The sequence below is a fragment of the Hippoglossus stenolepis genome, chromosome 3 (assembly GCF_022539355.2).
Source record: "Hippoglossus stenolepis isolate QCI-W04-F060 chromosome 3, HSTE1.2, whole genome shotgun sequence".
In the NCBI taxonomy this organism is placed as follows: domain Eukaryota; kingdom Metazoa; phylum Chordata; class Actinopteri; order Pleuronectiformes; family Pleuronectidae; genus Hippoglossus; species Hippoglossus stenolepis.
The window spans coordinates 19,585,320-19,612,163 of record NC_061485.1 but is presented as its reverse complement, the minus strand read 5'-3'; the positions used below and the strand labels follow the sequence as shown (position 1 = coordinate 19,612,163).

The 26,844-nt window shown below is 43.1% G+C and overlaps 2 protein-coding genes across 3 annotated transcripts; both read right to left on the bottom strand.

The window, feature by feature from the left end:
- Positions 1-5,889: 5,889 nt before the first annotated feature.
- Positions 5,890-10,011, bottom strand: LOC118105394 (keratin, type II cytoskeletal 8). The gene is made up of 9 exons (XM_035153112.2): positions 9,466-10,011; positions 8,191-8,399; positions 8,045-8,105; positions 7,845-7,940; positions 7,528-7,692; positions 7,311-7,436; positions 6,996-7,216; positions 6,845-6,897; positions 5,890-6,724 (listed from the first exon to the last, which is right to left on the bottom strand). The coding sequence occupies exons 1-9, from the start codon at positions 9,883-9,885 to the stop codon at positions 6,543-6,545; spliced, it is 1,533 nt and encodes a 510-aa protein (XP_035009003.2). The 5' UTR covers positions 9,886-10,011; the 3' UTR covers positions 5,890-6,542.
- A 5,031-nt stretch (positions 10,012-15,042) lies between these two features.
- LOC118105321 (keratin, type II cytoskeletal 8) lies at positions 15,043-19,000 on the bottom strand. 2 transcript variants are annotated; one of them, XM_035152949.2, is made up of 10 exons: positions 18,690-19,000; positions 18,436-18,653; positions 17,350-17,558; positions 17,204-17,264; positions 17,004-17,099; positions 16,687-16,851; positions 16,470-16,595; positions 16,155-16,375; positions 16,004-16,056; positions 15,043-15,883 (listed from the first exon to the last, which is right to left on the bottom strand). In XM_035152949.2, the coding sequence occupies exons 1-10, from the start codon at positions 18,853-18,855 to the stop codon at positions 15,696-15,698; spliced, it is 1,503 nt and encodes a 500-aa protein (XP_035008840.2). In that variant the 5' UTR covers positions 18,856-19,000; the 3' UTR covers positions 15,043-15,695. The 2 variants fall into 2 exon arrangements, with proteins under 2 accessions (XP_035008840.2, XP_035008839.2); XM_035152948.2 differs by having other exon boundaries at positions 18,436-18,998.
- Between the last annotated feature and the right edge of the window lie 7,844 nt (positions 19,001-26,844).

The window sequence follows — 26,844 nt, the reverse complement described above, 5'->3', positions numbered from 1 at the left end:
CCCTGTGATGGGCTGGCGACCCGAGCAGGGTGTGTACCGCCTCTCTCCCAATGTCAGCTCCCTTTAAGGGTTAGCAGTATATACACTAGATTAGTCAGCGTGTTTTCATGGAAGGGGAATTCCAGTTTCACAATACTGCAAAGTCACATTCACATTCACCCCTGAAATCAAATAACAGAGCTACACCTAGCAAACAGGACACGCTATTAGACATTTAATGATATTTGAACATTGTGAACCACCTACGTCCCTCAGCACCTTCCACTGTTTGTTCTTCTACATAGAAACTATAGTTCGTACTAAATAATGTCAGGACATTCCATTATGGTAGATATTGCATGTGTCCATCAACTTAATCATGATGAATTAATAAATGATTCAATATTTCTTTAATAAAAAGTAGTCTTGGCTTAGCCTGACACACACACACACACACACACACACATACACACACACCTCATTACTACTTGACAAAGACACTAAGCGATTTGACCCTTACCCACTCCATACGACTCGTCAGTGATCCCAGTCGAGGCTGCTGAGATTCACCAGCATCGATCGAGGTGTCAGAGTTTGTGAAAGGTGTAATGTTTATTGATCGTGGTGCGGGGCTGGGGTTAAGGGTAGGGTCTTTTCCATCACTCCTGAGGATTTCATCCAGTCACTCCCCCCCACCCTCCTATACCCCCAATCAATAGCTAATTATTTTTACTTCTACACGCAGCCGTAAGGGCAACGAAAACAAAGGTCATTTGCTATTGGACACTCAGCCTCCTAATAAACTCTGCTCGGCTGTGCCGTGATTGAGATCTCATGCTCACTTGTGGGTTTTTCTGAAAACAGATTCATAAGAATATTTCAGGCTGAAAAATCTTAATGTAAAGTGACTGAATAGATAGTCTTTAGCATTTTAGAGTTTGTTTGTACATATAAAACATGTTGACACTCTCAAATGGAAATAACTGACCAACATGTCAAAGTAAACTAAACAATGAAAGCTGACTGTATTTAGTTTGGCCTGCAGTGAGTTTTTTATGCTTTTTAGTTTATTCTTTTTCCCAAAGTAATTTCACAATCATGTTGCTCTTGTTGAATACTCAGAAACTACTATTTGCATTCAACAGTATTTTCCTCCTTGCTTTGGTTTATAGATATTATCACAAATAAACACATCATCATATCAAGTTATTATGATGAATTCATGTTCTTACAATGAAAAAGAATAAAGATAAAAAACATGTAAGTTAGTAACACACAAATTGATTTTTTTGGTTTTTTCGAATTGAAGTTATCAAATGTGATGATATAGATTGTTAATTTTAGTTTAACAAATCTAATTCATTCATGTGTTACTGGGTTAGAACTCTGTCACTTGTATCATTGTGTTGTCTTTAGTTTTTTATTTGCCTCGTGTGTGTGTTTGTGTGTGTGTGTGTGTGTGTGCGTGCGTGCGTGCGTGTGTGTGTGTGTGTGTTTGTTTGTTTCAGTTAAATTAAGCCTCCTCAAGCAGTTTTCCGTAGGGCGTTGAATCTAACTAGCCTAAGCCTAAGTCCACTCAGCTACCTCACTGCTCTACTTTATGTCACATTACCGGTCGATTGCAAACACTGACAAATCCTGAATAATTAAATCCATGAAGAAATTAAAGTCCATTCTAGCAACAAACTCTGGGGCTGTGTTTTAGTCTGGATGAGCAGAAACAGAGATGTTGAGAAACAATGATGTAGACAGACACACAGACAGATCGCTTGCTGACTGGGTCTTTCCTGGCATGATGATTCATTACACTCCTATCACATTTCTTCCAGAAGAAAACAGCTGGCATCAGCCTCGGCTACCAGTGTAGAACGCAACATGGATAATTAATTGCAAGCGTTGTTGACCCTGTGGTCTTTGCCGACAGGTGTTATACAGTTAAATATTTGCTTTTCTATAATGATACACCTATCGTGTCCTCTCCCTTCAAACCGTCCAATTAGAAGCCTTCATCAGACGTCCAATCTTCGTCCTCCATTCCTCATCACCAACACTCGTGTCCAGGCTCCAGGAGGAAGTCTCCATATCCAAAGGACCCAAAGCACAGGACTGTCTCCATACTGTCCTATTGCCCACTGGGGTCTAAACACCAAAGTCTGTTCCTCCGGTTAACAATACATTCAATTTCATTCTAATTAACTCTTTTTTCTCCTGATTGAAATTATGGAATGTTGCTTTTGTCCTAGTGGTGGCTTCTGTTACAAAAAGGTAAGTCTGTGTGTCTACTTCAATGCTTTATTTGTTGTGTGCTTGACTTCACACATGTCAATGCATTGTTTATGATGGGGTTCTATAATGTGATATGTGTGTTTGCTCCCCTCGATGGTGTTGTTGGTTCCTTGCACAGACTTTCCCACTATTTCTTTCATATTATCCTCTAAATCACAGACTGCAGGTTTACGTCCAGCCACCATGTTACAAGCTTGCAGGATCACATCAACTGTGCACATAGAACCAACCAGTCTTCTGTATTTGTTTAAGCATTTTAATATTCTTCTTCATGAGATTAACACGAATGGCAGGACAGAATTGAATAATCCAGGTTATTAACCCTGCAGTAAAAGCTTTATTTATTATGTGTACTCTCCTGTAAGGCTGTAGCTCTTTTCGGAGGGGGCACATTACCTGTTTTCTGAAATATATTGTCTGGTGCTGCGGACACAGAGAAATGGTTAAACATAGAACAATAAGACCAGTGATCCTCTTCAAGGACAAACTGCCTATAGACCATTAAACATCAGCTTCTCTGGGGTGTGTAATGACCTGCTCCCCTTTGTGCTGCCAAGCACAACATTATAGATGTAGCCTGACTCAATTACAGATACAAGTTCATTACTGCCTCCTATTCTGTATCAAGGGTGTTAAGACTCTCAATATCATCAGGGGCCAGTTAATGAGAGCTATAGTGTTTTACAGCAGAGCAAAACATCACAACAAATTCACTCTGAAGGAGATTGAACTTTCTAATGGTGCGTTCACAACAACAGCAAGCAAAGACATGGATAGATGACACTTGAATGATGGGATGTGATAGGCTCAAAGATGGGAAATTCATATCATAAGCTTCATCCAATCAAGTTGAAATATTTGAATTTCAGCCACAAAATAAAATTCATGATGCAATGTCAGGAAAGCCAATCAGCGTCGAGATTGAAAGTCACCACAGACACATCCTGGCACAGGTCCTAGCTAGTAGGTCATCAAACTGGCCACTGGTCAGCCCCAGGTAGCGCTAAACTTCCATGGACAAGATGGTAAAATCACCCAAGCTATTGGCGCCTCCCGATGGTCTCGTGGGCTCACAAAACGAAGCTGGCTTCTGCGACATTTCCACAACAGGTGCAACACAGCAATTGTAGTCACTTCAGCTAGTAGTCCTCCTCTCCTGTTTTCCAGAGGAGAATGGGTGAATATTCAGGGTCTGTGTTTAATCCCGTTGCTCATGTGAGGAAACACAAATCATCCTGCGGCTAAAGTGATGCAAAAATGTGCTTCTTGTTTGGTTCTCACATAATCCCTCTTTTCTAACAAAATGAACATGTATACGTGGTTAAACCCATGCAGGCGATTGACTCCTGTCCCATTGCCAGCAGGGGAGTTTCCCTTTCTGTGCTTTTTTCCCCCCGGTGAGTCATGTTCGACACATCACAAACGTGCTGGAAACTCTCTCACCTCGTTGTCTTGCCAGTGTTGCATCTTGCATGATATGAATAAAATATTGCTGTTTTATGTTGTCCCCATGATGTAAAAACAATGGACACAAACTTTCATGTTTCATGGTGATGCACCAACACCTGGAAATTCAATTTGTGTCATAATGTCTCGCAGAAAAAGTGCAGCATCAATGATAAGCATCAAAATAAAGAAAAGAAGAAGAAGATGAAATTAGCATGTCACCAAGGTGTAATGTCTCTGTCACTGTTGATTGGAGCCAGAGTTGGTAAAAACCTGTGTTGTCTGCAGAGTAATTTGACCCAGGAGTGAACGCTCTTTGTTTCCATTTGAGTTGCAGACAACAGCCTGACGTTAGCGTGGGTTTTTGGACCAGTGGAAAAGTGGCTTATGAGTGACAACAGGTCTGAGTTTGAATGAGAGCACTTGTTTCTCTGCAGGAGAAATGCAATATTTGTGAGAACAGCAGGAGTAATTATGTCCTGCAGGGAGAAATTATGCATTACTTGTGATTGCTGTCTAGTGGTGACGCAACTGGTTTCGTGGGAACATGAATGGCATGTGCTTTGCATCATTATAATGACTCAACCAAACTTTTAATTCATCTGGGACCAAATTCAAAAATGTACTGTACGACCGCTGCCAGCACTCTGAGCCTCGGGCGGAGATGAAGAATCTGCCAACAGGTGCCTTTAGAGTGCAATTTTAAAAATACACCAGACACACACGATGTCTTAGCACAAAGGCATGTATTTTACAAACACCCAGAAGTACCTTCTGGGTGTTTGTAGACACTCCCTCCCATCTGATAAAGAGAATAAGGGCACTATTAGTCTGAAGGAATCTGTGTCAGTGATTCCATTCAGGAGTGGAAGAGGGTGGAGGAGTGTGTACTGCTGGCTCTGTATGGTGGCTGCTTACAGTAACACATGCACATACACTTGGCATGAATGCTGGACACATAGTTTATTAGCAGGTATAATGAAGATGTTTCTCTTCAGCCCTCTTCTTCCTCTGTGATTACAGATCCAGTCAAACTTCACCTGCCCACCAGAGGCTTGTCCCTAAAAAATTCTCTAACAAACTTGACATTCTCATTTTAGTAACTGTACAGTAGCAGTAATAAGGGATTTTTTTGTTGGGCCTCTGGGCCTCCACCGTGTCTTGCAGATATCCTCCTCTGACACCTTGTGATGTAAGGAGCCTTTATCTTAAACTTCATCAAGTTGAACTGCAGACACTGGGGGCCACTACTCTGAAACTGCATGCACTCAACTGTGGATAATCTTTATTCTAACATTCTGTAGAGGGGCTGTATGTGTGACTGCAAATGTCTGAGTGAGAGGCTTCTCAGGACTTTCTCTGGAAGCGAGTGGGTATGTTGATGACGTTTCTAGCATGTGACACAAATTTGAGTTCAATAAAAGAACACAAATATCTGTTCAAGAGGCATTGCCATGCACGTCGAGACACAAATAAAGAGAGCTTTTCATGATAAAGGCCAATGTCCCTGTTGATGTAATTAAGTGTAATTAATACGTTACATCCTGCCTCTGCCTGCTGCCCCACCCCTCACCTGAACAGTCCAGAGATTTCTGTGTTGTTGTTAACTTGTCTGAGAATCTCCTGCTCCATTGTTCATGTGTGAAAGGCAAACTGCAGATCTATCGTGCAGACATTCACCAGAGCCCACATCTGAAACCGGCATTAATGCAACGCCCTAAATATCTAATTCTCGATGATCACTGCACTCAACAAGCACATAACAAGGAACATCTCTACATGTGAACATCTCCGAAAGCAAAACTCCTCTCAAACTGAACACGAGTCACTACATCTGAAGCATGTTTGGGATGTGGTAGAACCTGGAAACTCTGCAGCGATTATGTGACGAGATCATCGAATCATTTGCCAAGATCTCTAAAGCAATGTTTCCGACATCTTGTGGAATCCAGGCAACAGAGAGCTTAGTTTTGAGCAGAAGGAGACCCTGCCCAGTGCAAGTGTGATGTTCCTGATAAAGTGCAGGGGAGTGCAAAACCAAGCAGGGGGTGTAAAAGTGGCACACCACTGCCACCATGTGAAATCTCAGTGAGAAAATCTCATCCTGCTGTTAAAGCTTGAAGTAGACATCCTGCTGTTTCTTTCATTTATCACAACAATAATGAGAAAGAGTCAATCTTTTTGGTTCTCAGATTTATTTTATTCAGATTCATTCGATGTCATGTTGCTGATGCGAAGGCTTTTACAAAATAAATCTGGTTTCAACATAGTTTTAGCTTGAAGGCAAGGAAAGGCAAAACCAAGCAGGGAAACATTTGACAGAGCAGTAAAAGGGAACAAGCCAGTGACCAAACACTTCAAAGTATAAATGTAAACGTGTCACGTCACACAAATGTATAATTCTCCTATTCTGTCGTGATTGGAATTAGTCAATGACTTGCTCTTATTATTGATATCAGAATAGTACAGAGCACTGACTTTCACTGTTCTCTGTTTCCTTGCTTAGTTTCAACACCCTTGTTATTTTTGCAATGTTTTCTTATGTCACTGCACAAAAGAAAACAAGTTTCATCTTGCTAACTGACCTGGGCCTTGTGTGTTTAAAGTTTACCTTCAGAAACTCTTGTTAAATCATGCTGAAATACTTAAATACCTTAAAACACATGATGGCAGTGTAACACGATTTTATATATGTATTTCAAGGAATTCGATTTTTGGGATATTCAACCCACTGGTCAAACATTATTAACAGTATTGCTTAGCACCCTGAAGGACCACAGCTTGATGGATGTCAAAAGTTTCTGAAGGAGAAGAGGGACGACTCTCCTTTTTTAAAAGGGCCTCCTGCTGCTGGATGATGTTGATGTGGACTTGGTGATGGTGCCACCACTAACATATCCACCACCATATCCACCACCATATCCACCACCTTGTCCACCACCATAACTACTGCCATAACCAGACATGCTGCTGTTGCCAAAGTTGAGTCCACTATTGCTGGAGCTGAGGGATCCTAGAGCAGGAAAAACAAAAAAGACAGGAAGTGTTAGCATTCATTCCTCCATGACTCAGTGTGGTGTGTTTGATTGGGTGTCACTTATGACGATGATGATGTTTAAAATCTGACACTTACCTGCAGAGCTTTGCTGCACATGAACGGTTGCGGTGGAGCCTCCGCTGTTGATTCTAAAGGTGTAATGAAGTTCAGTTAGTGTTTCATTCAGAGTTGAAAGTGATGCTACAGCCACAAAACATTGAGTGTTAAAGATCCAAGTGTTTCCCACCTGTCCTCCTCTCCTTCCAGCAGTTTCCTGTAGGTGGCGATTTCGATGTCCAGGGCCAGCTTGACGTTCATCAGCTCCTGGTATTCACGCACCTGGCGGGCCATGTCCTGCTTGGCTCTCTGCAGAGCATCCTCCAGGTCCCTGATGCGGAGCTTGGCGTCCGTCACTGCCAGCTCACCACGTTCCTCGGCCTCTGCGATCTGAGCCTCAAGGTTTACCCTCTGTGGGCAAACATGTGAATTACTAACTGCACATCTTACACAATGAAGTGTGTTAATGATAAGGCGTGTTCCCGCAAAGGCTCCTGAAATGTACCTGTCCTTTGACAGCCTCGATCTCATTCTGAAGACGGGAGATCATGCGGTTCAGCTCAGAGATCTCAGTCTTGGTTGAGCGCAGGTCCTCACCATACTGTCCGGCTGAAGACGCCATCTCCTCGTACTATTAAAAATAAGAAACGTGTGTCATGATTATTCAGAAGACAGAAGAGGGGACTACATGGGGATTAACATGATCTTTGCTTTTCACTCACCTTCTGTTTGTACCAGGACTCTGCTTCAGCTCTGCTGCGGTTGGCAATATCCTCATACTGAGCGCGCACTTCAGCCACAATGGAGTCCATGTCAAGGTTACGGCTGTTGTCCATCTCCACAACGACAGAGGTGTCCTTGATCTGGCCCTGCAGCTCGCGAAGCTCCTACAGAAACAAAGGTTGATGTAAGAAAGACAATTATTTATCTCTTTTAGCTGCTTTATACAGCCTCTGCAGGATCATAAGCTGTAACTCAAGTGTTTTTTATGTAATAATGATATAAATATAGTAAATTAGACATAATAGATAATACATACAGCCTCATAGACAGCTCTGAGGAAGTTGATCTCATCCTGAAGAGCATCAGCCCTGGCCTCCAGCTCCACCTTGTTCATGTAGGCAGCATCGACATCCTGGAAAGGAAATTATGTACAAACAAGCATTGTTATAACTGGAGGCCATAAATATCCCGTTTTTCTTTTTTAAATTCTAAAGGAGCATCTTGATGTTTTCGCACCTTCTTCAGGAGCACAAACTCGTTCTCTGCACCTGCACGCTTGTTGATTTCATCCTCATACCTGTTGGAACACAAGGCGACACGTGAGTACATCTCTTTGTTTTGAACATCTGCTTATTATATTTTAGGGCAATGTTCAAACTCACTTTATCTTGAAGTCCTCAACCAGGCCTTGCATGTTCTTGAGCTCTCCATCCAGCTTGACTTTCTCGTTGCCCAGCCCATCGAGCTGTCTGCGCAGGTTGGCGATGTAGGCCTCGAACATGCCGTCGATGTTGGAGCGGGTGGTGGTCTGGTCCTGCAGGAGGCTCCATTTGGTCTCCAGCATCTTGTTCTGCTGCTCCAAGAATCTGACCTGTGCGGGTAAAAACCCAGAGAGGATCGTCACATGTCGCTCTAAAAGTTTTTTTATTGCATTTTTAAAACTGAATAAATGGAGATTGTTGTATGACTGGTGATATATCACTGAGTTGTGTTTGACTCAATGGTGTTAAAAGATTCTCATCATTATTAAAGAAGAGGATCAGCCTGAGAAGGATTTTAAGGGCGTGTCCTTTGTGGTATCTGGTCTTTAAATGCCTCAACTTTATCAGCATGCCTGCATTGATAGCTGTATATCTGGACAGCCACACCCAGAGTCACAACAATTGCAACTCATGAAGCCATATCTTTGTGCATACACTGTTCAAGCAGCTGTAATAGGAAAAGCCATTCATAGACTGCAGATTTTACATTTTTCTTTCTTACATCAATTGACAGTGTGTGTTCTGCCCAGATGTTTTAGCAACCTGTGTACAGTATGTGGCTTTAAATGTTTCAAATGCTACATGGGTTGTTTAGCCATGACTCATCCTACATGCTCTGCTGTACTATGAAGGCAACACAGTCGCTGCAGCCATAAAAAACAAAACAAGGTGTGGCAAATAAACCGCAGAAGACAAAGCAGAACAGTGTTGTGAAGGAAACGCTTTGTTTTCAGAGTTTTTGTCCAAGAATTTAAAGAGTCCCCTCCACAGAAAAGGTAAAGAGGTGCAGACCGTGTGACGTTTTTTGTATTTAAATTGAGTAAGAGCTGATTTTCAGCTTTGTATTTATGTTGCCCATAACAACTAGGTGAAAAGGTGAGGAGTGCAAACAGCAGACTTTGGACTCTGTGGGCAGAGCGTAGAAATATCTATGATCTCTAGCAGTATCTCTAGCTGTCTGCCAGGTGAGGGATTGGCAAGTTATTGCAGTATAATCCCCACCCATGTTTAGATAGTGGGCAGAGAGGCAACCACAGGCTTGGAGAGGGTACATTTTTCGACAGCTGTTAGAAGTAAAGAGAAGTAGGATGAAGGTTGTCAGTGTTAAGATAGTGAGGCCTACAGTTAACTGCACTTCAGACATAAGAAAGTCACACAGAGCTCTCAGAAACCAACCTTGTCGATGAAGGAGGCGAAGCGGTTGTTGAGGGTCTTGATCTGGTCCTTCTCCTGGGTGCGGACAACCTGGATGTTGGGGTCAATCTCCAGGTTCAGTGGGGCCAGCAGGCTCGAGTTGACACTGACAGCGGTGATCTGTGGTTGGATCATACCACCGCCATAACTGCCTTGGCTGGAACCAAAGCCACCATAACTGCCACCCCCTTGGCTGGAACCAAAGCCACCATAACTGCCACCCCCTTGGCTGGAACCAAAGCCAAAAGCACTGCCACTACTAAAGCTAGCACCCGGAGCTGAACCAACGCCATAGCTGGTTCTCTTCGACATGGTGTAGCTGCTGCCGCCTGGTGTGGCATTGGACCTCCTGGTGCTGGTTCCGTAGCCCTGGACAGATGCTGACTTTCTGTAGCTGGACATTGTCGATTCTTGAGCAGTGCAAAAGACTGAAGATGAGCAGGCTTCAAAAGGAGATTCAAGTCCCTCTGAGTGTCTGACTGCAGCCTCTGCCTGCTTTTATGGCTGCGTCGGGCCAGTGGGAGGACCCTCCTCAGCCCCTTCAACCTGTACTCTCACTTTTGCCGGCCAGCCTCCTCTCTGCCTCGGCTTACACGCCTCTGGCCATGAATGAGAGGAGTGGCCGTTCCTGTAAAACAGGTAGGGAGAGATAGTCAGCAGATAAGCAGAGACACACCCTGCACCAGGACAAGCTGAGGAGGAAGGGAGAGGGGGGGCTAGTGAAGTAGAGTCAACATGTGATTATGCAAGGAAAGTTTACTGTCATAAAATCTTTTACATTTAAAACATCCATTGTGGTCAAAGATACAACAAATTACAGACACAAACACGGGACGTGAAATAAAAAAATAAAAAATCCTCCATTCTCAAAATACACAAATACACTGCACTGAATTTACTCATCTGTCTGCACAAGCATTTCCACAGAGGAATTAAACCTATGACCTGTGGTAAAAAAAAAATATTTGTGTTAACCCTTGTGTTGTCCCTGCTTCCCCCGGCTGTTGGCCCCCTCACATAGCCCACCACATATTAGCACACACACGTAGGGCAATAGACAAGTGAGCAGCCCTTGCAGATGTATTTGTTACACCCGCGGCACATGGTGTGAGTTTACAGTCCTTTTCCTGGGGCATATCTGACACCTCTTCCTCTTACTCGCCCGGCCAGGGCTGCTGCTAGGGCTATGGAGGAGGCCGGACACTCGGGTCGGCGTCGTAGTCAACAGCTCTCTGTGCGGCGGCGGCGGCGGCTTTACAGCCTTCACAACCGCGGCGGACGCGTCCGTGCGGGGATCCTCCCTTCGTGCGATGAACGGAGTCACGAGAGCCTTTCCCACCGCTGCTCGAGGAACACCCTACGCTTGTTCCGCTTGCCCGGCATCCAGTCGGGTTGATCTCTCTCCATATCACGAAGGCGTTGTAGGAAGAGACGTCGAGGATGTTGTGGAAGACGACCAGGGGCAGGCGCCGGTCATCCTCCTGCAGCTGTGCGTTCCGATCACCTTGTGTAGGTTGTCCACGCCTCCTTTGTTGCGGTTGTAGTCCAGGACGATGACCGGTTTCCCGTCCTCGCGGTCGCTGACGTCGGCCTCCGCGTGCCGCGTGCTCAGGAGCACCACGTTCCTGTTTTTCTTTGGGATGTAGGACACCAGAGTGGCGGTGGGCGTGAATGCGAACTTGGATGAGAACACCTCTCTTCCCTTGACTGCGAGCAGCCCGTTTGGGAGCTCGGGCTTGTTCTTCCGAACAGTGCCGACCACGGTGATCTTCCTCTCCAGGAGCTGCCGCGCGAGTTCGTAGGAGGTGAAGTAATTGTCGCACGTGACGTTGCGACTGTGCAGCCCCTCCGTGACATCGAGCACTACCCGCAACCCCTGGTTCCGTTCTGGGCGTCCGCCGCTCAGCTTTCCGGTGTACACTTGCATCTTCCAAGCGTAGCTGGATTTTGCATCGCAGGCCACCCACGACTTGATCCCGTATTTCGCCGGCTTGCTGGGCATGTACTGTCGGAAAGGACACCGGCCTAGGCAGAAGAAGAGGAGGAGATGAGAGGAGAGGAGATGAGGACAAGGACTAGCAGCCGCTATCTAGCTATAGCTACATAACATAATAACATAACAACATAACATAATAATAATATTTTAAAAAACGGAAAAAAAGACTAACCTCTGAACGGAACCAGTTGCTCGTCCACGGTCACTTCAGGCCCCGGGTTGTAGAGGCGCGGCAGCCACGCCACCCACATGTCCCAGACCTCTCGCACGGCCGCCAATTTGTCCGTCTCGTCTCGCGGTCGTCGAAGCGCAGCAGTCTGGAGTACGTGTGGAAGAGTTTTAGGGGCATCGTGGCACGAAATATCGCCCGGCCGCTCTCGGCGTCCCACAGGCTGGAGGCGGCCTCGCCCCGGGACCTGTACACGCCCGCTAAGATCAGCAGCCCTACGTTGGGCGCGCAGGTCGGTCTCGTCCATCCCTTTCCAGTCGTCGCCGTATTTTCGACGACCCTCCCGATTCATCATCTCCAGGAAGATGTTCTCTACCGCAGCAGAGGAGGAGGAGGAGGAGGAGGAGCGGCCCTCCTCTCGGCCGTACGCCCTCGAGGACCATGTTATTTCCCCGTTTCTTGACAGGAAAGTCTCTCTTTCCACGAGTCCGGTGATGGTGGTGGTGCCGTGGTCGTGTCCTTCTTCTTTTTCTTCCAAGGATGACGAATCTGCAGCAGCATCACCCACTGGGTCGTAGTTTTCGTCGCCGTCATCGTCGTCTTCGTCGTCGTCTCGGCCTTCTTCTCGGTCTGCTTTTCTGTCCGCTTCTCGGTCTGGCTCTTTCGCGTCCTCTTCGGGTTCAGAGGATTGTTGCTGGGAGAATAGCTGTTGGAGAACCTGTTGGCACACCGGCTTCTCTGTGGGTCTAAATGACCCCACAGAGCACCACAGCGCCCTCTCTGGGGGGTCTAAATGACCCCCCAGGAGAATCGAGAATGACTATCCATTGGTCTCAATGACCCCAGGAGAATTGGATAATGACAATCCTTGGGTCACCCTAACCCTGACCGGCCAGGGCTTGCGGATGATCACACGCACGCACGCACGCACACACACGCACACACACACACACACACACACACACACTCTGGGTCAATCCGACCCAGGAACAACACAAGGGTTAACCAACAAAGTGAGAATTTCATTGTACAGTGTGATGCCTGTTGTTACTGTGTATTTGAGAATAAAGATTCTTGAATTGAGAATTGGTAGAACAAACTTTTATTCTACATTTCAGAGAGGTGTACTACATGCCCTGAGTCTCTTCATGCAGGCACTCACATGCACAAACTAATGCACACCCACACACAAACACCCTCATGGAATCAGACATATCAATCAATCAAGCAAATTTTATTTGTATAGCCCATATTCACAAATCACAATTTGTCTCATAGGGCTTTAACAAGGTGTGACATCCTCTGCCCTTAACCCTCAACAAGAGTAAGGAAAAACAAAAAAAAAACAACCTTTTAACAGGGTAAAAAGAACGTAGAAACCTCAGAGAGCCACATGTGAGCACAGGAGTGCAATAGATGTCACGTGTAAAGGAGAACATCAGCAAGATAAGGGTATTTGCAGCATTGATTATAATAAACACTTTGTAGCATAATGGAAGGTCAATGAATTGATGGATTATTGTCATTAATGGTCGAGTATCTGAGGAGAAATATTATATATCAAGCAGTCTTGTTGTAATCATAGTCCATGGTCAGTAGCCACCACGATCATGATCCACCATCAAGATCGGATGCCACTATAGTCCACAGTCATTGTCCACTGCCGCCATCAGGTTCCACCATCAGCTGCCACCTCGATCGTGGTCCACCACCATTATCAGATGCCAACACGATAAAGGATCCGCCATTATTATCATGGTCAGCCAGCACGATACAGAATCCGCCATACAGGATCCACCATTACGATCATGATCTCTGATCATATGCATTGCTTTTCCTCTAAAATGTCTTATAGAATCGGGTTTGCTTTTTTTAGAACACTTCTCTTTAGAAAAGGTTTTTGTATCGCGGTGTCTTATCTATTTCATTTATTTATTCATTGTCTGTATGGACAATAAAGAATATCTATCTATTTATCTACTTTCTCAGCTATATTTATTTGACAGCTATACTTTTTTTTACTTTTAGATTAAAAATTTCATCCAAAACGTGAACATTTCCTATAAAACAAAATATTATTAATATTCATCAGAGCTACACAGTTGAAATCATCTCTGCCATATTGATAGAAACAAGCCATGATTATTGATATCAATATCAGCTCAAAAAAATGTTAAGTATTATTTGGACGGTATTATTAATTCAGATATGTACTATGTAAAACAATTAGTTCTGCTTCTACAATATCAAAATGCTGTTTAGATGTTAAAAAGGAGCATGCTGCATAATAGTTCGTTAATTGTTTGGTATTTATGTAATGAGACTTTTAATTCATGATGATATTGCTTCTTTCATTCAATGATTCTGTATTTAAATGAGTTACATTTTGATGTGCAGCTTTCTAAATAATGTGTAAATCATGTTAAAAAAATCTATTTCACTTCATCGCCTGCTTTTGCAACATCTCCACTTAATTGTAGTAGAACCTGTGAAACAGAAACAGCATTTTTTCCCTCTTCTCATTGAGGAGGAGCTCATTCAGATATTCTCTGAATGAGCTCCTCCACAGGATTCACCGCAAGCGAGTGGGTATGTTGATGACGTTTCTAACATGTGACACAAATTTGAGTTCAATAAAAGAACACAAATATCTGTTCAAGAGGCATTGCCATGCACGTCGAGACACAAATAAAGAGAGCTTTTCATGATAAAGGCCAATGTCCCTGTTGATGTAATTAAGTGTAATTAATACGTTACATCCTGCCTCTGCCTGCTGCCCCACCCCTCACCTGAACAGTCCAGAGATTTCTGTGTTGTTGTTAACTTGTCTGAGAATCTCCTGCTCCATTGTTCATGTGTGAAAGGCAAACTGCAGATCTATCGTGCAGACATTCACCAGAGCCCACATCTGAAACCGGCTTTAATGCAACGCCTTAAATATCAAATTCTTGATGATCACTGCACTCAACAAGCACATAACAAGGAACATCTCTACATGTGAACATCTCCGAAAGCAAAACTCCTCTCAAACTGAACACGAGTCACTACATCTGAAGCATGTTTGGGATGTGGTAGAACCTGGAAACTCTGCAGCGATTATGTGACGAGATCATCGAATCATTTGCCAAGATCTCTAAAGCAATGTTTCCGACATCTTGTGGAATCCAGGCAACAGAGAGCTTAGTTTTGAGCAGAAGGAGACCCTGCCCAGTGCAAGTGTGATGTTCCTGATAAAGTGCAGGGGAGTGCAAAACCAAGCAGGGGGTGTAAAAGTGGCACACCACTGCCACCATGTGAAATCTCAGTGAGAAAATCTCATCCTGCTGTTAAAGCTTGAAGTAGACATCCTGCTGTTTCTTTCATTTATCACAACAATAATGAGAAAGAGTCAATCTTTTTGGTTCTCAGATTTATTTTATTCAGATTCATTCGATGTCATGTTGCTGATGCGAAGGCTTTTACAAAATAAATCCGGTTTCAACATAGTTTTAGCTTGAAGGCAAGGAAAGGCAAAACCAAGCAGGGAAACATTTGACAGAGCAGTAAAAGGGAACAAGCCAGTGACCAAACACTTCAAAGTATAAATGTAAACGTGTCATGTCACACAAATGTATAATTCTCCTATTCTGTCGTGATTGGAATTAGTCAATGACTTGCTCTTATTATTGATATCAGAATAGTACAGAACACTGACTTTCACTGTTCTCTGTTTCCTTGCTTAGTTTCAACACCCTTGTTATTTTTGCAATGTTTTCTTATGTCACTGCACAAAAGAAAACAAGTTTCATCTTGCTAACTGACCTGGGCCTTGTGTGTTTAAAGTTTACCTTCAGAAACTCTTGTTAAATCATGCTGAAATACTTAAATACCTTAAAACACATGATGGCAGTGTAACACGATTTTATATATGTATTTCAAGGAATTCGATTTTTGGGATATTCAACCCACTGGTCAAACATTATTAACAGTATTGCTTAGCACCCTGAAGGACCACAGCTTGATGGATGTCAAAAGTTTCTGAAGGAGAAGAGGGACGACTCTCCTTTTTTAAAAGGGCCTCCTGCTGCTGGATGATGTTGATGTGGACTTGGATGTGATGGTGCCACCACTACCATATCCACCACCAAATCCACCACCAAATCCACCACTTTGTCCACCACCATATCCACCACCATATCCACCACCTTGTCCACCACCATATCCACCACCATAACTATTGCTGGAGCTGAGGGATCCTGGAACAGGAAAAACAAAAAAGACAGGAAGTGTTAGCATTCATTCCTCCATGACTCAGTGTGGTGTGTTTGATTGGGTGTCACTTATGACAATGATGATGTTTAAAATCTGACACTTACCTGCAGAGCTTTGCTGCACATGAACGGTTGCGGTGGAGCCTCCGCTGTTGATTCTAAAGGTGTAATGAAGTTCAGTTAGTGTTTCATTCAGAGTTGAAAGTGATGCTACAGCCACAAAACATTGAGTGTTAAAGATCCAAGTGTTTCCCACCTGTCCTCCTCTCCTTCCAGCAGTTTCCTGTAGGTGGCGATTTCGATGTCCAGGGCCAGCTTGACGTTCATCAGCTCCTGGTATTCACGCACCTGGCGGGCCATGTCCTGCTTGGCTCTCTGCAGAGCATCCTCCAGGTCCCTGATGCGGAGCTTGGCGTCCGTCACTGCCAGCTCACCACGTTCCTCGGCCTCTGCGATCTGAGCCTCAAGGTTTACCCTCTGTGGGCAAACATGTGAATTACTAACTGCACATCTTACACAATGAAGTGTGTTAATGATAAGGCGTGTTCCCGCAAAGGCTCCTGAAATGTACCTGTCCTTTGACAGCCTCGATCTCATTCTGAAGACGGGAGATCATGCGGTTCAGCTCAGAGATCTCAGTCTTGGTTGAGCGCAGGTCCTCACCATACTGTCCGGCTGAAGACGCCATCTCCTCGTACTATTAAAAATAAGAAACGTGTGTCATGATTATTCAGAAGACAGAAGAGGGGACTACATGGGGATTAACATGATCTTTGCTTTTCACTCACCTTCTGTTTGTACCAGGACTCTGCTTCAGCTCTGCTGCGGTTGGCAATATCCTCATACTGAGCGCGCACTTCAGCCACAATGGAGTCCATGTCAAGGTTACGGCTGTTGTCCATCTCCACAACGACAGAGGTGTCCTTGATCTGGCCCTGCAGCTCGCGAAGCTCCTACAGAAACAAAGGTTGATGTAAGAAAGACAATTATTTATCTCTTTTAGCTGCTTTATACAGCATCTGCAGGATCATAGGCTGTAACTCAAGTGTTTTTTATGTAATAATGATATAAATATAGTAAATTAGACATAATAGATAATACATACAGCCTCATAGACAGCTCTGAGGAAGTTGATCTCATCCTGAAGAGCATCAGCCCTGGCCTCCAGCTCCACCTTGTTCATGTAGGCAGCATCGACATCCTGGAAAGGAAATTATGTACAAACAAGCATTGTTATAACTGGAGGCCATAAATATCCCGTTTTTCTTTTTTAAATTCTAAAGGAGCATCTTGATGTTTTCGCACCTTCTTCAGGAGCACAAACTCGTTCTCTGCACCTGCACGCTTGTTGATTTCATCCTCATACCTGTTGGAACACAAGGCGACACGTGAGTACATCTCTTTGTTTTGAACATCTGCTTATTATATTTTAGGGCAATGTTCAAACTCACTTTATCTTGAAGTCCTCAACCAGGCCTTGCATGTTCTTGAGCTCTCCATCCAGCTTGACTTTCTCGTTGCCCAGCCCATCGAGCTGTCTGCGCAGGTTGGCGATGTAGGCCTCGAACATGCCGTCGATGTTGGAGCGGGTGGTGGTCTGGTCCTGCAGGAGGCTCCATTTGGTCTCCAGCATCTTGTTCTGCTGCTCCAAGAATCTGACCTGTGCGGGTAAAAACCCAGAGAGGATCGTCACATGTCGCTCTAAAAGTTTTTTTATTGCATTTTTAAAACTGAATAAATGGAGATTGTTGTATGACTGGTGATACATCACTGAGTTGTGTTTGACTCAATGGTGTTAAAAGATTCTCATCATTATTAAAGAAGAGGATCAGCCTGAGAAGGATTTTAAGGGCGTGTCCTTTGTGGTATCTGGTCTTTAAATGCCTCAACTTTATCAGCATGCCTGCATTGATAGCTGTATATCTGGACAGCCACACCCAGAGTCACAACAATTGCAACTCATGAAGCCATATCTTTGTGCATACCCTGTTCAACCACACAGTCGCTGCAGCCATAAAAAACAAAACAAGGTGTGGCAAATAAACCGCAGAAGACAAAGCAGAACAGTGTTGTGAAGGAAACGCTTTGTTTTCAGAGTTTTTGTCCAAGAATTTAAAGAGTCCCCCTCCACAGAAAAGGTAAAGAGGTGCAGACTGTGTGACGTTTTTTGTATTTAAATTGAGTAAGAGCTGATTTTCAGCTTTGTATTTATGTTGCCCATAACAACTAGGTGAAAAGGTGAGGAGTGCAAACAGCAGACTTTGGACTCTGTGGGCAGAGCGTAGAAATATCTATGATCTCTAGCAGTATCTCTAGCTGTCTGCCAGGTGAGGGATTGGCAAGTTATTGCAGTATAATCCCCACCCATGTTTAGATAGTGGGCAGAGAGGCAACCACAGGCTTGGAGAGGGTACATTTTCGACAGCTGTTAGAAGTAAAGAGAAGTAGGATGAAGGTTGTCAGTGCTAAGATAGTGAGGCCTACAGTTAACTGCACTTCAGACATAAGAAAGTCACACAGAGCTCTCAGAAACCAACCTTGTCGATGAAGGAGGCGAAGCGGTTGTTGAGGGTCTTGATCTGGTCCTTCTCCTGGGTGCGGACAACCTGGATGTTGGGGTCAATCTCCAGGTTCAGTGGGGCCAGCAGGCTCGAGTTGACACTGACAGCGGTGATCTGTGGTTGGATCATACCACCGCCATAACTGCCTTGGCTGGAACCAAAGCCACCATAACTGCCACCCCCTTGGCTGGAACCAAAGCCACCATAACTGCCACCCCCTTGGCTGGAACCAAAGCCAAATGCACTGCCACTACTAAAGCTAGCACCCGGAGCCGAACCAACGCCATAGCTGGTTCTCTTCGACATGGTGTAGCTGCTGCCGCCTGGTGTGGCATTGGACCTCCTGGTGCTGGTTCCGTAGCCCTGGACAGATGCTGACTTTCTGTAGCTGGACATTGTCGATTCTTGAGCAGTGCAAAAGACTGAAGATGAGCAGGCTTCAAAAGGAGATTCAAGTCCCTCTGAGTGTCTGACTGCAGCCTCTGCCTGCTTTTATGGCTGCGTCGGGCCAGTGGGAGGACCCTCCTCGGCCACTTCAACCTGTACTCTCACTTTTGCCGGCCAGCCTCCTCTCTGCCTCGGCTTGCACGCCTCTGGCCATGAATGAGAGGAGTGGCCGTTCCTGTAAAACAGGTAGGGAGAGATAGTCAGCAGATAAGCAGAGACACACCCTGCACCAGGACAAGCTGAGGAGGAAGGGAGAGGGGGGGCTAGTGAAGTAGAGTCAACATGTGATTATGCAAGGAAAGTTTACTGTCATAAAATCTTTTACATTTAAAACATCCATTGTGGTCAAAGATACAACAAATTACAGACACAAACACGGGACGTGAAATAAAAAAATAAAAAATCCGCCATTCTCAAAATACACAAATACACTGCACTGAATTTACTCATCTGTCTGCACAAGCATTTCCACAGAGGAATTAAACCTATGACCTGTGGTAAAAAAGTTTGCTTCGTGTTAACCAACAAAGTGAGAATTTCATTGTACAGTGCGATGCCTGTTGTTACTGTGTATTTGAGAATAAAGATTCTTGAATTGAGAATTGGTAGAACAAACTTTTATTCTTCATTTCAGAGAGGTGTACTACATGCCCTGAGTCTCTTCATGCAGGCACTCACATGCACAAACTAATGCACACCCACACACAAACACCCTCATGGAATCAGACATATCAATCAATCAAGCAAATTTTATTTGTATAGCCCATATTCACAAATCACAATTTGTCTCATAGGGCTTTAACAAGGTGTGACATCCTCTGCCCTTAACCCTCAACAAGAGTAAGGAAAAACTACAAAAAAAAAACCTTTTAACAGGGTAAAAAGAACGTAGAAACCTCAGAGAGCCACATGTGAGCACAGGAGTGCAATAGATGTCACGTGTAAAGGAGAACATCAGCAAGATAAGGGTATTTGCAGCATTGATTATAATAAACACTTTGTAGCATAATGGAAGGTCAATGAATTGATGGATTATTGTCAGTAATGGTCGAGTATCTGAGGAGAAATATTATATATCAAGCAGTCTTGTTGTAATCATAGTCCATGGTCAGTAGCCACCACGATCATGATCCACCATCAAGATCGGATGCCACTATAGTCCACAGTCATTGTCCACTGCCGCCATCAGGTTCCACCATCAGCTGCCACCTCGATCGTGGTCCACCACCATTATCAGATGCCAACACGATACAGGATCCGCCATTATTATCATGGTCAGCCAGCACGATACAGAATCCGCCATACAGGATCCACCATTACGATCATGATCTCTGATCATATGCATTGCTTTTCCTCTAAAATGTCTTATAGAATCGGGTTTGCTTTTTTTAGAACAGTTCTCTTTAGAAAAGGTTTTTGTATCGCGGTGTCTTATCTATTTCATTTATTTATTCATTGTCTGTATGGACAATAAAGAATATCTATCTATTTATCTACTTTCTCAGCTATATTTATTTGACAGCTATACTTTTTTTTACTTTTAGATTAAAATTTTCATCCAAAACATGTGAACATTTCCTATAAAACAAAGTATTATTAATATTCATCAGAGCTACACTGTTGAAATCATCTCTGCCATATTGATAGAAATAAGCCATGATTATTGATCAATATCAATATCAGCTCAAAAAATTTGTAAGTATTATTTGGACGGTATTTTTAATTCAGATATGTACTATGTAAAACAATTAGTTCTGCTTCTACAATATCAAAATGCTGTTTAGATGTTAAAAAGGAGCATGCTGCATAATAGTTCGTTAATTGTTTGGTATTTATGTAATGAGACTTTTAATTCATGATGATATTGCTTCTTTCATTCAATGATTCTGTATTTAAATGAGTTACATTTTGATGTGCAGCTTTCTAAATAATGTGTAAATCATGTTTAAAAAATCGATTTCACTTCATCGCCTGCTTTTGCAACATCTCCCCTTAATTGTAGTAGAACCTGTGAAACAGAAACAGCATTTTTTCCCTCTTCTTCTTCTCTTTGCAACCTTCTCCACAAACCTTTAACCGCCCAGACAAGTTATACGTTGACAGGTTGCATCTCAGTCACTCACTTTGGAAGCCCGGCCTCCTCCCCATATCTTTTGCCGTGTGTGTGAGGATGTCACCACACTGCCTCCCTACTTTCACACTGAATGTAAACATGTTTACAGGGAGACTGTGTAACTCTTGAGCAGAGAAACAACACATTATTTCTATTACTAATGAAAAGTTACAGCCTTCCTGGGTCGACTCTTCTCACCAAAAGCTTTCTTGACATTTTTGTTGGTTCTGTGTGTATGGCACCGCTTTTTTTGTCCTGAGATATTTGTTTGTTTGGTTTTTGGTCATTTTTTGTACAGAGATTATCTGGAGTTCAGTGCATGCCTGAAGGCAGCCTGTCTTGTTTAAACTATTATACCAGTACTGTCATTTGTTGCCACTGTTAACTGCAAAAGTTAATCTCTTTAAACAACTGACCACGGCTGCTGTTTTAAAAGGTAATGCTACACAATGTCTCTTCCCTCCAGGACTGAAATGACTTTGTTTCTATTGGACAACTTAATATAAGCTCAATCTGCATCTGTCCACATCTAAACAAAAGTGTTCCATAATCATCTCCTCAACTTCGAACTGGTCTGTGAACCTTTCAGCTGCTTTGGACTGTTAGTGTGACGTAGCTGTGGCTCCAGGACAGGACCAGCACACACTGCCACGCCGGGCACAGCTCACAGGTCAACTCACACGACAGCCGACTAAATGCACAAACCTGAACGTGTGCTCAGCACAGTGGTCACAATACTTGATCCAACAAAAGAGTTCTAATGGAGTTTTCTCATGTGGATGCAAATCTGGCACCAGTGTCAGAGCAAAACTTCTAACTCATGTGCATAATGAACTCACTTGGAACATTATGCATGATCATTCCGACTGTAAGTGTTGGAATTTTAACTTTATCTGACATTCCTCAGCTTACTCACAGTCATACAACTCCGACCTCTGCACTTATCAAAGCAAACATTCACATTTAAAGTCATATGCGCCAGTACTACTCCAGTCAGCTTGACACTGCCAAGCATAGATTGATATAAACAAAAGTGGAACTACTAGTATGAAGTATTATTAAGGGTTAATCAAACAAATGCCATAGGCAGAGTTATGTCTTATTAAAGTCTTGTTATAACAGCAAGCAAATACACTGTCTTCAATGCTGGCTACTAGATCCCTCACAGAAACCATTGGCTTAACTATATGCGCATTATCATGCATAGTGCTATGTGTTGCTGGAGCATTGTTGTTTTGGTGGAAACAATTGTGCACATGAATCACTGATGCACATTACTGACCACAGATTTAGTGGGTTGTTTTCTCTCTGGATACATTTCACCACACCCAAGTTGTTCCACAATCAAACACTGCAGCACTTGTTTCTTCCCCCTGTACCTTTGGTGTAGGTGAGGCCTGCATTCTTTTTCATTCTTCCCATTCTTCACATGCACATGCCTCCAATTTCTACCATGGTGTGGAACTTTACTCTAAAGCTCAAATCTCTGCTGTCCGACTGCTATTAGAGGAGAATTTATGTGCTAGTTATATGCTTTTCTTATTAAAGTTTCAACCTATGCAACAAAGATAATTGTTTGACCTTTTGCATTCTCGCACAGACAAAAACTTGCATGTACATGCACACAGACACACAAGCAGAGATACCTGTATCTCTCTGCTGAGCCTACAGCTGAACAAGAGCCCTGAACAGTCACGCGATTGAAAAGTTTGATAAACACGGATTAAGTGTGCGAGGGGTTTCAGTAGGGCAGCAAAGAATCCAGAAGAAATGCTGCTGATGTAATCTGAAAAACAGGGTGGACACGGAAGACAATCATTAAGTGCTTTGTCTGTGCTCGTTTGAAATGTAATCGTTGCTGTCATAAAGTCATAAAGTCATGAATTCAAGCCAAGTCAATTTTAGCAGTACATGAAGCAAGTCAAGGAGCATTTAGCTTTTTTTGCAGTGGTTGGTGAAATTTAATAATATTTCAAAATGTGGTTCTGTGTGCGAGTACGTTCGGCAGGATGAAGATTATTAGCTGATGCAGTGTGCAACAAAGCTGCATCGATCTGTCCATGTGTTTACATTGTTTCTTAAAGCAGTTGCGAATAGGAAATCATCATGACTTTATTTGTAGTAACACTCAAAGGAAAAGATAGAAATCTGCAAAAGATGTCTGTAAAAACACAAAAGAATGTACAGGTGGCTCGCACAAATGCACACACACACACACACACACACACACACACAGGTTTGCTGAATTATCCTTATTAGGACTTTTTATTGACTTCCATTCATTGTGGACAGCCTAACCAAAACCAAAACCATATCCCTAACCTTAACCATGACCCACTCATACCTAATCACTAGTCACCTATTACCATGTTCAGTTGATTATTCTAGCTGATTCACAGTAAAGTAATTGGACAATAACAGTGTCTGAACCTTGAACCAACACCTTACTCAGCTTTTAAAGGGAAGTAAGTGAAAGTGTTTCCACCCCATTCGGCCGCTCACATTCCCCAGTCTTTGCTCTCATGTTGCTTCAACACCCACACAGATAGGATTTACCTTCCCCATACTTGACCTCTCAGTGGAGTCATAAAGTCATATCAGATCAAAGTTTGTGTAGTTGTCTGCATTGAAAAGACTCATTAGTAATGAGTCATTTCGAATGGAAAAAAAACATGAAACAATTCGGTTTCATGCGCTATTTCTTTGTTTTTGTTTTTATTTTTTAACCAAAATGTTTAACTGGAGCTGACTAAAAATTAACAAAATGTCATATGAAGTGATGTCATTTCATATTTGTATGTTTAACCTATGTGAGAGACTTTCTTTTGTGCCTCTGCAGTACGTGTAAACTAGGCGTGGGCATTTTACAATGTGTGAGGGGTCGTTTGGCAGGCCACACCGCTTGAGCATCGGAACGAGCAGGCAGGCGGAAAACCGAAATTCTTCAGACTTGTTCAGCATTACAAGGCATTACAGGTTTTCTGTGTGAGTGAAAGTCAAAAATCCAGGTGCACTGCATGGTACAATGACTGTGAGGGAAAAGAGGGACGCTTGTGTGGGCACAGATTCCAGGTCATGGCTGGAGTTTTAATATGAGTGGTGATTAAAGTGGCATCTGCTCTGAGATTGATGGGGAGGACGCCAGTGAATAGGGTCAGAATTTGTGGTCGTCAGCGCACATTTGATGACTCTGATTCTCGAGCGTTAGTGCGATATGTGAGATTCTCAGGTGACTGAGAATGTCAATGCAGGGCGTGATAAGACAGTGCCAGCAAAAACAGTCTGTTGATATCAAACAGAGGGAGGTATTATAGTGGAGTTACAGTGCATAAACCCCTCATTATAAAGATTACTGCACTTTTCAGAGGTTGGTGGTACCAAAACTACAGGCATTGTTCTGCAGGAGGACTCAAACATTGTGGTTTGAGTCCTCGCGCAGCAGCTGCAGGTTCGGTTCTGACCGGGTACAGATGAATGGTAATGGTGAAGGCTAGAAGTTCATTTTGAAAGCCAGTTCAGGTCAAAGGTCAAACTGTGGGACTTCTGCTCAACATAAGATGATACAAATTTACACTTGTAACACCTGTATATTGTTATGTGTTACATAACCAGACACAAATCTTTCACCCTCTAGCTCAGGGCATCCTTCGACACCTGTGCATAAGACACACTGTAAATGTTGTCAATGCACAGTTTCAAGAGCAAAGAAACAGTGTGCGCTGCAAAATCTATCACTAAACTTGCTGGGTAGCTTTTGTGTGTTCATGGACTATTACATCTTTCTTTAGTCTTTGAGAGACACACTGGTTGTTGAAGTGTGGAGTGGAGATGTTGTCTCATGTTTGTGAGGTGCCATCATGTCTAATCAAGATAATCTGTTACTGTTACACATCGGGCCGGGGTTCAGAGAGATGCTCGGTGCTGTCTCTGTGACTCTGATCAAGTTTAGACAGAAGTATGCGACTCGAGTCACACTCAAGTTAGTCAGTAGCCACACACCCAAAGGCTTCTGGATTCCACTTGTCAGGCGTTTAAATTCCCTCCTGTCTCTTGCCTTAGGTGCTGTATCTTAACTCTCCTACTCTGTTTTTACGGCTTCGCCTCTGGACTCTGAAACCTGTAGAACAGCTCCAGCTTCCCCTAGCTTGGGGGAATTTACTTTTGTTTCTAGTTTATTTAAATTCACTTCTTTAGTTTACACACGTTACATAAAACATGCTGTGTTGTTAATGCAGCAGTCAGGTCTGTGCAGTAACTATTATGCAGGTATTTCTACTACTATTTTAAACAAGAGCACTGCTACTACTACACCCGCTACTACGTACTTATAACAACAAGCATCACATGTACCCTGCATGATTTAAGAAGAACAGAGTTGTTGCAAATCTTCTTAGTCTATGTCGGTCCAGTCACCTTCATATCTGATGTCCACTGTGTTTGGGTGGAGCACATTCTTGTCAGAGGAATCTCCAGACCGTGAAAGAGTGATAGTCATCAACATGTGACACCAACTCTCACTTCTAGAGAAAACAGAGGATAAATATTTAAATCTAAGGCCTTCCAAAACAGTTGAATTTCAGAGATGCTTTAGTACCCATGTCTTATTATGAAAAAGTTCCACAACCACTGGACTTAACATGTTTTTTAGTTACTAGGAGGTGTAGGAACTTTCCTCTGCTTTCCAGAGAATCCCATAAAAATCCATTACCTTCAAATAAACTGAAGTATATAATAGAGTATTATATTAAGTATTACTATGCCTTCCATATTTATGAATTAAAGCTACTATATAATAATAAGTACAATGACACTCAGTAGAGCATATACCTCCAGTAAGGCCCGACAGTCCCCTTAACTGCAATCAAACTGCACCAAATATCACACACTTTGATATCAGTTCCCTAAATATGAAAATGTCCCAAAACACACTTTATTGATATAATTTATTTTTACATTTTGTTCACTTGTTTCTAAATGTGTCTTAAACATGTCATTACTGCACGGTCTCGATCCTGTACGAGAGCAGCATCACGCAGATGCACGTAGACGCCGGCCATTTTGTAAATTTACGAACTCATTGCATATATACATTTTGGGGTTTGTTTGTTTTTATACTTCCATTATGCTGTACACCCTTTATTTTTACTGTTTTATAGGTACACATTACCATACCTGCTATGCTTGAGGTTGCTGTATTTGTTATGGAACCAATAAAAATCATAAGTAAAAAAAAAAGAACTACACAGCAATGTAGTGAAAAAATAAAAAACTGGATCTGCACCAATATTTAACAGGTTCTTCCCTGACCCATACCACACCCTTCCACCATGTTCTGTGGACATCTATTCAATTGTTTTCATGTAATCTAGCTAACTAACAGACAAACAAATGGACAGGGGTGAAACTTAACCTCCTTGACGGAGATAAGTATTATGAGAAATGTTTAATCCTAGAGACACACTGTCGTGAGTATTCATGGAATGTGAGGAATTCCTTCAACCAGCAGAGTGACTGGTTAAACTGGCCTCTGTGTGTATCGGTGCTTTGCCACTAAGGATAACTTTTTACAGGGTTGCTGTGGTACAATAGTCATATACTTGCAGACTGAAATATGCATTAAATCCTTTATTGTTCCAGCATTATGTCAGTGTAGAGGGTTTTATTTATGAGTCTCCCACTTGAATGGTCACTTTAACTCGCAGGGACATAATTGAGAAAAGTCATAAGGTCCAAAGTCATCATATCCGACTGAGTATAACCGGACTATTCATTGTGGACATGCACACAAAAGAGAAGAATTGACACACAAACACACCCCTCCGTGC